At 38.8% G+C, this 13781-nt stretch overlaps 1 protein-coding gene across 1 annotated transcript; it reads left to right on the top strand.

The window, feature by feature from the left end:
- The first annotated feature begins 2275 nt into the window (after positions 1-2275).
- DIO2 (iodothyronine deiodinase 2) lies at positions 2276-11050 on the top strand. The gene is made up of 2 exons (XM_063091908.1): positions 2276-2509; positions 10475-11050. Exons 1-2 carry the CDS (start codon positions 2288-2290, stop codon positions 11048-11050), a joined length of 798 nt encoding a protein of 265 aa, XP_062947978.1. The 5' UTR covers positions 2276-2287.
- The last annotated feature ends 2731 nt before the right edge of the window (positions 11051-13781 follow it).

Genomic DNA, 13781 nt, shown 5'->3' with positions numbered 1-13781 from the left:
TATTGTATGTGAATGGGGCCCCCTAGTGTGGAGGAGTGTGAAACCCCTGTGCATGCCCTGTCCATTCATTCATTCAGAATATACTCACTGAGCTTACTATGTGCCAAGCATGGTTGTAAGTGCTGGGGAGACAGCAGTGAACACAGCAGACAAAGATCTCTGGTCTCACAAAACCTAAACGCATTCTCCTGTAATTATTTTTATAAAAAGGGAAAAAGCATCCTGCCAACCAAACAAAATGCATCTGTATGAAGAATTTAGCCCATGGATCCACCAATTAATGACCCCTGTTCTGGGCTTTTAAATTACTTCTGTGATCTTGCAGGTTTTAGCCACAGGGACAAAATACAGTACTGACCACAGGTTTGCACCCACTGCTTAGCTCATGCTTAATGAGAGCTCTGTGTATGTAGAAAACTTGGAGCCAATTAATTTTCAATTAAAATTCTATACCCCGCCCCAGTGTCTGACCTGCAACTCCTTCTTCCAAGAAAACATAATTCCTAGAGGTGATCTGTTAAGTAAAAGAGGAAGAAAAACTAGAATGAGGTGGGGGTCATGTCATTCTGCCAAAGCACTGTCTTCTGAAATACCTAGGAGAGGCAAGCCATTGAGCAATAGTCAATGTGGACCTTAAGCCAATTCAAAGTCTGCTTCTAACCACCTATAAATTTAATTAAATTTTTTTCAAGCAAAAAGGAAGATTCCCTGAAGTGTCAGGTCTCTTAGTGGTTATGCTAACAGAAGCAAGGGAAATCCTGAATTTAGAGAGTTCTCTTATAAATCATTTATTTCTCAGCCTTATGACATCTTAATGCCATTTAACTGAATGTTTTAGTTTTATTTGCATAGAGGCAAAATGGAGCTCAAAGACGATCTGGTTACCTGGCTCCCATATCTGGAGGATTTTTTGTTGTTGTTTAATGCATTGGAAGCTTTGGTAAAACTGAAGACTTGTATTAGGTTTCTTCAAGAAGCTTTAGAGAAATGCTGTGATAGTAGTCCAATCGTTTAAAAGTTTTCCACCTCACAACTCATTTTTCATTTTCTTAAATAAGATCATGACTCCAAAATATTTAAAGGACCTAGGTCACAAATCTGATGAAGAGACAGAGTCATGGTATAAAGGTATAAATATTCACATCTTCCAAGTAATAGAGCCACGACCACCTGTGATTACTCACCCTCTTTTCTACCTGCCTTCCAGGATCCTTTCTTTCCCAAACCTCTCATAAATTAATAATAATGATAATCAAAGGAGAGAGTGTTACCATATCAATCTACACATTATATTAAATTACTTTTCCCAAAGTTTGGAAGCATTTCCTGAAAGCTGTCAAAGGTATTAATTTTCTCTCTCTCTCTTTAAATCACAAAGCGAAATTTCACTGCCTCTCCCCCACCCCTTCTAAAAAAAAAAAAAAAAAGTTGTCGAGTTTTGCTTTTCTATTCACTGCAATCCTGGCCAAAGTAAAGCCCTCTTTCTCAATGACGTCAAGATCTTTACCAAGATTAGGCTTTCATTTCTCTATTGCAGCAATTAGCCGGGGAATGTATAAAAGGCTTCAGGGAGACTCACTGGGCTGCAGAAGAGGCACTTTGCACCACAGACAGATAGGAGGAAGGCGAAGCTAGAGGGAAGGCAGCAAGAGGGGAGCCAGTCGCTCCTGCAGAAGGGTGAGAGTGAGGCAGGCTGGGACAAGGAGCAGCACAGAAAGTGTGTGTAAAACGGAGTAAAGAAAAAAAAAAAAAAAAAAAAAAAAGACCCATAAAGCACGTTTTTAAAACTCTGGCAATTCAAGAAAGAAACAGGCTACGTTTAAAGAACATAGAGACAATGAAAAACTAAAGAAACATTTTCAGTCTCTGCCACAGTCTCGTAGGTGCTGGGAAATGAAAGTACAACTGCTTGTCTTTTACGGACTCTGACAGGGGTAACTGGATTAGGGACGGGTGCGCCAGTTTCTCTTTCTTTTTTTTTCAAAAAAACATCTAAATCCTGAAAAAAAAAAAAAAAAAAAAAAGCAGCAGCTCCGAATTGAATGAATGGATGGGCACGCTCCAACTGCTGGGCTGGAGAGACTGGACTTGGTCTAGCTGTTTCTGCTGCTTTGAGAGAGGAGACAACTTGGGCTTCCTTTTAATTTCGTTTTTCTCCTTCTCCCCCCCACCCCCCGACCTTTCCCCCTTACCTCCCCCACCTCCTCTATCACCACCCCCCTTTTAAATAAGAGGGCGAAGGGGAACCAGCGCGCACAAGGGCACTGAGACTCGGGAGGCAGAGAAGATGGGTATCCTCAGCGTAGACTTGCTGATCACACTGCAAATTCTGCCAGTTTTTTTCTCCAACTGCCTCTTCCTGGCGCTCTATGACTCGGTCATTCTGCTCAAGCACGTGGTGCTCCTGCTGAGCCGCTCCAAGTCCACTCGCGGGGAGTGGAGGCGCATGCTGACCTCAGAGGGACTGCGCTGCGTCTGGAAGAGCTTCCTCCTGGATGCCTACAAACAGGTGAGCCGCGCCACAGGGCTTCTCCTTAGGCCGGGGGGAGGGGAGGGGGCAAGGGCTCCAGCGCTGGGGACTGGAGCGTTGGGTGGCAGCTGTGCAGCCCTGTCTGGGGGTGTGCCTAGAGGGGATGCTCAAGTGAGCCTCTGCATTGACTTCTGACACCTGTCGCACAGGGTAGATTTGGTGGTGACAGGTACGCAGCCGTCGTGACTCTGTGTAAGCTAATGAGAAGTCTGTCTAATGAGGGTTATTCATATCTTGCCGTGATGCTGGAAAAGAGGGTGTTTCTGCCCGTAGAATAACTTCGGGAAAAGTCAGAAAATGTTGGAGGAGGGGGGACTGCTGTGTTTATTCTGCTCTTGTCATAAACTGGAATTTTGATGTTTTGCTTGATGGGAGGCTATGTGAGGTGCACTAGGAAAGACAGTTCAAGCGAGTGGGCACTGAAAAACAGGAAAAGAGAAAATGTCACTCACTCTCAGAGAGTTGATAAGGCTTAAGGAAAAGGTCACAGCAAGTGTGACTGGGCATCATAGCCTCATAGTTTCTGGTAGAGGTAGGAGTTGATGAAAGCAAGTCGGTTCACAGCCTCCCCTACATTGATTCAGATTGGAACCCTTTGGAATGGTTATCAGGCACTGAGTTCCGAGTTACTAGATATATCAATTTACAAAAGAAAGATCTGAGAACAGGCTGTCAGAAATCCAGACTTTGGAAGGGAAATATCATTTACTTTGTTTCTGAAAAGTAAAATAAGTTGTCTTAGAAAGAGCTGATAGGTCTATGGTTCATGACCAAAGCTGTTATAACACGTGTCATGAGCACTGGAGCAGTGGCCTCTCCAACCTGCAGAAATTGTGTCTCGGGAGCTGCTTTCTCAAAACCAGAGTTGATGGTCTTTTTTTCTAAGTGAAAAATGCTGACCTCCTAGCCTTTTTGCTGCTTGGACATGTTGCTGGAGCATTTTCAACTAAGATCTTAAGGGGCAAAAAGAAACTGTTTGGCCCTGGTGCTTTGCCAATGTGCCCCCACCCCTTATGTCCTATGGCTCCCGAAGACACCTCCCCTCCCCTGGATTTTGGGAGAATGAACTCTTTGGCAACAGTTGCTATCAAAGCAGACAATCTTGGTTTTCCCTAACAGTATTGGGGGATCTTGCCCAAGATGCCAGGGAAAGGAGTTTGAAAGGAACACAGATGCCAGGTGTTTAGTGAAGTGGTACACTACAAGCAGGCAGCACCGCAGCAACTGAGGCTGAAAAGTCAGAATAATAGAGGGGGAAGGGAATGAATCCTCCATAAACACTGAAAAATAGAGCTGTGCTCCAGGAAAAGAAAAGAAGTAACTTGTAGTCACAAAGAATCCAGGGCAGAGTTGTTCCACTGAAAATCAGGCATTCAAGGAGAAAATATCTACTGTGAGCTAGGGAAGTTTTACTACAGTACATTTCTTTGTTACTGAAAATAACCTGCAGAAGGTTTGCATTTATTGTCCTGAAGACATGTGACTATCAAGAGCTCTTATTAGTAAGTGGAAATTACTTTATGAAAATAGGAATCAATTCTCAAAGTTCTAATAGTAAAAACTCATGTAGGTGTGGCAACTGGGAGATGAGATTCCCATAGTGTGTATGGGAAAGTGTGTATGTGGGCAAGGAGATATTGAAATGGTCATTTCATTTTCACAAATGTATGCATTGAATGTGAACTTTTTATGTTTTATTTTGGGAGTATGAAATTTGGAGGAGTATGGAGGAATATGTAAGTATGTTGGACAAATGAATTAGGAAGGTCCCTCACCTGCACCTGTATTTGTATGTCTTAGCAGATAACATGGAAATGTCAGCGGTTTGGTCTCAGTTAAACTCTTACTTTTTTGAAAGACAATTGACTTTTGCCTAAAAAAGAAAAAAATCACTTTTTGGGAGAATTTTACTTATGTGCATATTTTTCATATAAAAGTCATCTCTCGCATAAATGACAGGGCCTATGATGTTACCCACAGATATTAAGTGAAGTTGTTTCTCCCATTAACCAGCTTGTTGAGATAAACTGGAAAAGTAAACAAATGCCTCTTTAATAAACCTTATTATTTATTTATTTTTTCACTAATGTATAGTGCTCCATTCTGTTGCAATATTTTGCTATTCATGTTCCGGGAAATTAGGGAGGGTGATTTGTTTTTTCTCTTTGCATGTGGTTTGTGTATTCCTCTTCCACATTTCTTTGTCTGTGCCTCCTGATTAGATTAGTGACTAGGTCGTAACTGATGTTATTATGTTTGCGTTTAATGATTTATGTACTAGCTACTATGAGCAGAAGCAACCCCAGGACCCATATACCCAAAGACAAGACTGGACTGGTTGCATCGTGAAGGCAAACACTACAAACACAGCTTGAACTGAATTCTGGTCTCTTTCTATTTTCAAGTATGGCAAGGGTGGTGGTCACCGTGGTGATATTTGAGGGTCACTCAGAACCTCTCACACAGGTTGAATCACTTCCCTGGATGCTGCTGTCATCTGTGCCACTGTTTTTAGGTATAGCCATTTCTAGAGACACTGGAAGAGGTTCTGTTTCAGATGCATCACAATGTTGCATAAGGCTGACTTGCAGTATTCAGAGGCTACCACCCCCAGAAGCAAAGTTTTCCAGATGAGGGGTGTGTGCACATGTGATACAATTAGACATGCCATTTGTTATTTTTAATTCTCCTTGTCATTGAGTGTCAGATACTTGGGAAGATACTTAGAGAAACTAGAGTAAAAGTATTAACTCTGTGTTTTGCCCCCATAAGAGACAACACAGAAATAAAATAAATAAAATAAAAAACTTCTTCATTAAAATATTGAAAGGGATTTAAAATTAACTTTTTAGAGAAGCTTTTGAAGATAATGTGGGCTTGGTAAGAGAGGGGTTCCGTGTACAATTTGGATTGAAAATAAAGCCTATAGAGCCTTGCGGGCGATTCTTAGGTGAATAACAGATATTTGTTATTTAAGTTTCTTTAGTCACTGTCATTGTATCTGAACACTGTATCCTTGTGCTGCTGCTCAAAGACTCAGAAAATGCAACCAATAAGCAAACTGCCCTGTCTGGGAGCCTGGCTCTTACCTAAATGAAGTGTAAAAATAAACACACAGTATAGATGCTGACGAGCAGTTTAGCTTCTGCACAGTTACTATTGCAGTGCCACAGACAACATATTCATTTGGACATATAATTTTGGTTTTGAAAGGGTCTCTTTAACATTCTTCTCCTCCTCTTCATTCACCTCAAGCCTTTTGATACTGGTTTCTACAATGGAAAATGGCTCTTTTAAGAGAGGAACAGTCCCAAAAGAACACAAAGAAGGCCACAGCCAGAGCTTGTCTCTCACTTGGATAAGACATTGGGAAGTGATAGGGCTTCAAGCTACTTTTTCAAGGTACAAATCAAAAAGAGAATAGTCAAAAGGAAACTGAGTTCAGAGGAAGGAGTAGGTAGCCTATTCTTCAACTCTGATTTATTTGGCCAATCTGAATATAAATGGTTAAATCTCTGTTTAATGATTGTTTGGCCATGTTTCTAAGGACGTTGATGTAGCCTGGTCATTGTGTCAAAGAATTTGAAACTTCCTGATAGTAGAGCCATTTCCAGGGTTTTGGAGAGAAAGAAGTATGTGTAAAAATTCTTCTGCCATATACCCATCCCTATTTTTTAGCATTTGCTTTACTTTCTATCAAGAGATTAGGTGACATTTTGTCTGGAAGACTTTCTAAGGCTGTGGAAAAGAAAAAAACAAACAAACAAAAAACCCCCAAAACAAGGTTAGTAGTATATGCTCTATTTCCAGCTTCTACTTGATGAATGGATCTTTTTTCCCCTCGCTCTGCATTTCACAGTCCACACACTAATGCAGCATTATCCTCTCTCCCATGAACTGAACACTGTAAGTAAAAGGAATTCCATCAACAGGGGAATCATATTTTTATATATGCTATATATTTTACTCATGTTCATGTTTATAAATATGTCTGTTGCATTTGAACTGGGCACAGAGATGTTCCCTGTTGGAAAAATGCAAATCCTTTATTTACCTCCTTTGTTGGTGTTATGTTGATATTGATTGCAAAAACATGAGAAAGGACAACTGTAATAGTGCAGATGAGAGATAAAAGTCAGCGATGACGAGGTCACATTTTACGTATGTCCTTTCTAATCCTTGCAAAATAAAGGGACCCTTTGGGAACATCGGAACTTCAAGACCAATTAGTGGAAATGATGCTTCTTGTGTTTGGGCATTAAATACTGGGCAGGGTTCTCTTTAGAGCGGCTAATGCTGGCAGGGAAAGAGGTACCGACCTAATTACTCTTCCGCAAGAGTAAAAAAATGCCTTTTGAATGCCTCTTTGGCAAATATGTCTCATTAAGGACAAAAACCAAACACAAACCCTCTAAGAAGGAGAAATTAAGATGATAGGTAACTTGTGGCCAGGAGACTTTCTGTGCCACTGTGGGAAATTAAAACAAAGTTTGGGAGTACCAGGGGATAACTTGTTTATTGTTGAGCTTCTTTCCTGCAGCCTAGATGTTATTATGGGACTAACTTTATTTTCTTCATCATTTTGGCTCTGTGTCAAGGAATGCTTTGCTCCTGGGGAAAGCAAAGAATCTTCCATCATTGAAGACAGTGATGATTCTCCCATTCCATCTCAGCAGGGTGCATGGCCCAGCAAACCAGGAAATTCTCCATTTGAAACTCTGGTCTAATAGGAATTTAGTTTTCATGGTGATGAAATGGGGAGATGAGAATAAACAGTAATATCCTTTTGAATGTGTTTTTTTGTTTGTTTAAAGGAAACTTTTATTTCTACAATTTCTAACTTTTTAAAAAAAAATTAATTTTAGCTAAGTTGTCTTCCATCAGATTTTAGCAAAGATGGACAAATTTTATGATTAGTATATAAAGCTTATAAAAGTAGACTACTGGTCTACTTGCATTTGGTCTTACGAATTGTGGGTGTGTGTTTTTCCTTCTTAGTTTTATTGAAAGCATTGATCTTACCTATGCATTTTCTCTTACCTGGTCACCCTTGTGAATAAAGATATCTGTTTATAACATTCTCATCTGCAGTAGGGTCCCATGACTGCTCAACAAAATAAAGAGAATTGGCCATATTCATTTTGTGCACTGACCAGCTGAGATAATCAAGAGCAGATCAACAGCACTGGGTGTTGATTACGACAGTACTTTATAAGACAGGGCTCCAGGATTCATATTTCTAAGTTTATCTGCCTCAGTGAGCTTATCCACTACCCAAATATGATCATGTTCATTGCAGGTTAAGGTTATTATTAAGTGTAAAATTCTTCACTGACCTAGGATTATAACAACTAGCATTCATTTGATAATTCATTCAACAAAATAAAAAAATACACACACACACACACACACACACACATATTGCAGCCTAAAAAAATGCTAAAATCCCACGCAAAGAGCCTTATGTATTTGGTAACTTTCCTAATTTTTAATTTTAGAATGACAGTGTTATACTTATCTTAAATTTTCTAAGGCAAACTAGTCTGTGTTTTTGAAAGAAATCTGAGGCTGAACTATACATTGTCTCTAAGAAGGAGAGGTGCTTTCACTTTCCAAGAAAATTAACTGCATGTGACAAGAGTGACCTGTGATTGAAGCATCACATTAGGTTATTTATTTGAATAATCAGGAGTAGTGTAAGGATCCACAGGTCTGCTTTGGGGAGTAAAGGGGTTAGAGGCCCATTTATCAAGACCACACAATTGTTCACAGGTCTCAAAAATGACTCCAGAATGCAGATGGATGTTTTTGCCTACCAAGAACCTACAAATCTGTAGTTCAGAGATTATTTTTCTCCCGTGTATGGGCTGCTTACTTAACAAGAAGCCGCTGCAACAGACTCATCTGAATGCCTCCAGGTCTTCTTATCACGATATATTGAGAAACACAGCACTCACAATATTGTTAAAAGCAGCCCTCCTAGAATCATTATTCCTATTTTAAGTGAGAAATATATAAAGAGAAGGTAATAGGAAGGCTACCCCCACCTAGATCTACAAAGAATTGCAGAAAGAACCCATAGATTAAAAAGTTTATAATACCTTTATAGTGAATATTCTTAAATTTGAAATATATTTTAGGTCTTCAAAGACTAGTGTAGTTGTATGAAATAATCCAGTTAACAGCAGCATATTAGATTTCTCCATCTGGTGTCACTTGTAAATTAACCAAGAAAATTAATACAAGTAAAATAATTTTCTCCTTGGTGGTGACTGAAAACAAATTTATTTATAAATTTATTTGTATCATACCAACAGCTTCCATTTCTAAGAGGGATGATTATTACTGTAAGATTTCCTTTAGAAAATTAATAGTACTTGTTTTAAACTTACCCTGATAAAGCTTTTCAGAAGGAGGGAAAGATCTTTTGTTCTTTCTCTACAGTTAAAATGAGTAATGCATTAACATTAGATAGAAGCTTCAGAATAAAACCCCTTGAATGTTTTATATCAGTTTGGATTGTTACATATTTAACAATTCACTTGTAAGTGTCTTCAATTAACAGCAGTGCTATATGTGGCTACGTTTATATGAGGGAAATAAGTTGATCCAGTTGGGAGTGTTTTGTAATATTAAGGAGAGTGTATAAAAATCAATTGTACTGTCATAACTCATCCCTAATGTTATTGGCTTTGATTAAACCATTCTATGGGAAGATACAATTGTGTTAATTCAAACTGAAGTAATTGGCTCTTTTATGCTTCCTTCTTTTTATTACCAATTTACAGATCCGAAGGCCAAAAACTTTCCTTCTTTCTGTGTTCAACTATTTTAACCATGTACAAAGGGGCACGTGCAACAATTTTCATCTACACCTCTTCTGAATGAATATTTTATAATTCAGAGGATCTGGTTAATACGTTGTAAGGTAGAGAAATACATGGTTTGTAATTTTCTAGATAAAAAGAGACACATAAAAACACATGGAAAATGAGAAATTTAAAATAGAATTCTAGAATAACTGTATGTTTCTGTTTGTCTGTCTTTTTAAATGGAAATTGTGAGGTTCTAGTTATAAGAACCACAATGTAAGTAGTAGCAGTAGAAATCTCCAGGAAGGTTGCCGTACTGAGGAGAGCTCAAATCTCTTCTCAGGACATTTTTTTTTTTTTTCAAACACAAAATTGCCCACGAAAGCTGGTATTCTTTTTCATGTGATGGGATAGGCAACACAGACTCACCCAGTGATTTATAGTATGCAAAGAGCTCTTTTCCTTGTGTTGTCCTCCAATAACCATATGAGAAAAACAAGTATTATTATCTCCATTTTACAGATGGCAAAGCTGGAGCACTGACGAGGTTAAGTGGGAGTAACCCTTTGGATAAATGGTGGACCCCAGGTTTTCTAGCTCTTGCTGGGAATAGAGCCCGTTAGTATCACTGTCCATTGGTGGAGTTTAAATGACTTAGCATCATGCAAGAAAATAAATGTCCTGCCCGAGTATTTTAGAATTCAGAAAGAGGCACTCTGTCCCAAGACCCTGATAATTTGTCTTCAAGTAGACTATTTGCTTCTAACTTTTAAAATGAAGTCAATGAATCATTTGTTATATAATGTGTGCTAAGCATTGACAGCAAAGAAAGGATGGTAAAGAAAACCAGCCTCAACTTAATTATAAAAAGAGTTAACTCCAGGGCTTTCAATGATGAAAATAATTATCTCCAGTGACAGTACTGAATGAAAAAGACTTTCATTTTCTTTTGGGCCATCCTTTACATTACCTGCCATGACGCCTCTTTACTCAAATCAATAGATGTTTACTGCATACTCTGAAGGAAATACCACATTCTGTTAGAGCCAGTTGTATTTATTTAGAGTGAAGTGAAGTGGTAATGTATTTCATGTGGTATTCTCTCCCTCTTTTTTTTTTTTTTAACCATCAGGTGAAATTGGGTGAGGATGCCCCCAATTCTGCTGTGGTACGTGTCTCCAACCCTGAAGGAGGTGATGATAGCAGAAACGGTGCCCAGGAGAAGCCACCTGATGGAACGGAATGCCACCTTCTTGACTTTGCCAGCCCTGATCGCCCACTGGTGGTCAACTTTGGCTCAGCCACTTGACCCCCTTTCACTAGCCAGCTGCCAGCCTTCAGCAAGCTGGTGGAGGAGTTCTCTTCAGTGGCTGACTTCCTGCTGGTCTACATTGACGAGGCCCATCCTGCAGATGGTTGGGCGGTGCCTGGGGACTCTTCTTTTTCTTTTGAGGTGAAGAAGCACCGGAACCAGGAAGATCGATGTGCAGCAGCCCACCAGCTTCTGGAGCGTTTCTCCTTGCCGTCCCAGTGCCGAGTTGTGGCTGACCGCATGGACAATAATGCCAATGTAGCTTATGGGGTAGCCTTTGAACGTGTGTGCATTGTGCAGAGACAGAAAATAGCTTACCTGGGAGGAAAGGGCCCCTTCCACTACAACCTTCAAGAAGTCCGGCGTTGGCTGGAGAAGAATTTCAGCAAGAGATGAAATTTAGTTTAGCTGGTTAAAGGTATGATTATAATAGAGCTTATTATTTTTAAAAAAATTATGTAAAGGAAAGGAAATTAAGAACTGAATCCGTATTTCAACTGAGTCCTGTTGCCTCACTAAAAGACAAGAATTTACCTGTCAGAAGAACATAAACCTCTAACGTCTCAATATTTCTTTCACCACTCAAGTGGCGTTGGGCTAAATAGTAGCCCTATCACCTCTCTTCGTAGTGAAAAGATCCCAAGATGTGGAGGAAGAAACCCTGTGTCAGCATGTGTTCATTCTACCTTGAGAAAGAAGTGACGTAGCTGATGTGTGCTTTGGGACCAGAAGAGAAGACTTACCTGGATGATTACTATGTTAGGGAAGGTACTGTCTATGTTAAGATAAAGAGTATTGCCTTGGTTTTATTTATCACAGATAGAACCCAAATGGAAATTTCTCCAATACTTACTTATAACAAATCCTTGAACCCAAGGCTTGTGGTTAGGACCTTGGTGTTTAATCTTTTAGTAGCTTCTGATGTTCTGGTTTCTAGCCATACAGTGCTCTGTGCCAGTCTACACAGCCCAGAGTTCCCAGGTATATTTGTAAATACCAAGAATGATCCCTCAACCTAGAGGGTTGGAATGATCATCTAAAATCTGAGGGTTACTTTCTAGCCAGGTGAGGAAAGTGCTGAAGGAAATCAACTTAGGAAAGAGGAGGCAGAAAGATTAGGAAACTTCGTAGAGCTTCACCTTGAAGCTGTAGAGAGTGAAACTAATTTGTTAGTCACAGAAACAGAAACATGCACAAAGCCACAAAAAGAAGAAGCTTAACTAAAAGTAGCATAGAGAATACGCATAGGAAAACAATGTATTTATCATATACTCCTAGATGGAGGGAGAAAGGAGGATTGAAAGGACAAAAAACCACACAGTTAAATATTTATATTTATGAGGTTTTTGTTGTGGAAATAATTACTTTTTGAAATGTATAGTTGGTGTGAATCTTTTCAGTGGGTAAATTATACCCCATGATACCTCTTAAGGGAAAAACCAATGGGTCCAATGGTGCTGGCCACTGGTTTGTTTCTTTCCCCTACAATTATCATGTGGCCCCACCCATTGTTAATCTCAGTATCTATAGTAGTGTTCTCTCTGAATAATGATCTTAAGAATATATACATATATATATATACATATGTGTGTGTGTGTATATATGTATATATTCTCAGCTGCTGTGAGAGGCAGGTACCCTAGCCATTCACCTACAATCTTGTTTTCCTCCCAAAGTAAATGAGCTATAGTGAATGTTGGTGCAAACAAACAAGTTTTCCTCAGTTGCAAAATAGGAGAGTTAGTTTGACATAATTCCCATCAATGATTTTGGAGGTTTTGATATAAAGTAACCCTTGGTATCATGGAATTTGGTAAAATAGAGTTTCCATTGACATTTGAATTTGAACTTGGATCTTCCTTTGGTACCGTTAGCTTAGGTTTAGTAGTCGAAGTTTCCTATAGTACATTATTATAATGCTATTTTAATATATATACCATGTTTCTCTTTAATATAAAGACACTGAAGTTTTACCCATAAGTAATAGCTAAAGATCATAACTCCCCAAAGCATGGACCAACCAATTTTATATAATAATTTTTTTTTTTTTGGTAAATTTGAGGATACTACCAAATTATACTATATGGTTGTATTTAAAGGTACAATCAAAGGTTTTTATGTTCATTTCATTAATAACTGAATCTTAAAATAAAACTAATAGAAAAAGATAATGTAAAGTTGAAAATATCTTCTTAAACTAGTTGCCTGAAATGAGAAAAAAAGTGGGAACTGGGTGTGCAAGAACCAAAAGTATTTTTTAAAAAAACTGGAGCAACATATCAATCATGTCACTAGCTGGTAAATTGTTAAATATTAAAGCTCCACTGTGACAGTTTTTTTTTTTAATGGCAATATTTAAGCTTTCCAATGTTTTAAATTCTATGAAAAACACCCACAAAGAAACAGTGCATTTCGAGAATGTGATGTTATTTAATGATTTGCTGGAAAATCATATTGGGAATAGATTATTTCAGATTTTTCAATTGTTAGACTCTACAGTCAAGGCTTATCAGTGGCCCCCACTGATTTTTATCTTTAAAATGGTGTTGAGATTTACGTGAACCCTAGAGGAGTAAAGTGAAAAATTGGTTGCAGCACACTCAGACTGTCATCCTTAAACTTCCCCTTTGTCCTACATGTACGATAAAGTAACAGGATGTCAGAGAAGCTGGTAGGGGGATGAGATTTGGCTAAGACAGTGCTAGTCATCTGGGAAAAAGGATAATGGAAAAAATCACCCGGTTGTGCTATACTTTTAAAGAAAGAGAAGGTTGTGTGTGTGTGCAGACAATTGTTCTCGCCGAGGATAGTTCAGTGGAGAAATGAAGCAGAGGAAGTAAAAATATAAAGACATAGGCTGATTATCAGGGAGAAAGTTATGTTCCTTAGAACATGGAAGAGTCACTGGAAGAAAGACTATTGAAGGGCCATTGGAGAGCATGAATTGACAAAGCTCAGGAATCCTACAGTATGTAGAATGGCTTGATGTTATCAGGTTTATGATAAACCTGTAATTATGTACCCTATTTATCTCAGCATAAACTTTTATGATTTCTTGTGATGTATTTTTTTAATAAAATTATCAAGAGCTCATTATTTGAGAGACTTTGAGAAAAAACAATGCTTA

The sequence above is a fragment of the Cynocephalus volans genome, chromosome 3 (genome assembly GCF_027409185.1).
Source record: "Cynocephalus volans isolate mCynVol1 chromosome 3, mCynVol1.pri, whole genome shotgun sequence".
In the NCBI taxonomy this organism is placed as follows: Eukaryota; Metazoa; Chordata; class Mammalia; order Dermoptera; family Cynocephalidae; genus Cynocephalus; species Cynocephalus volans.
This window is presented reverse-complemented; position numbering and strand designations above follow the sequence as displayed.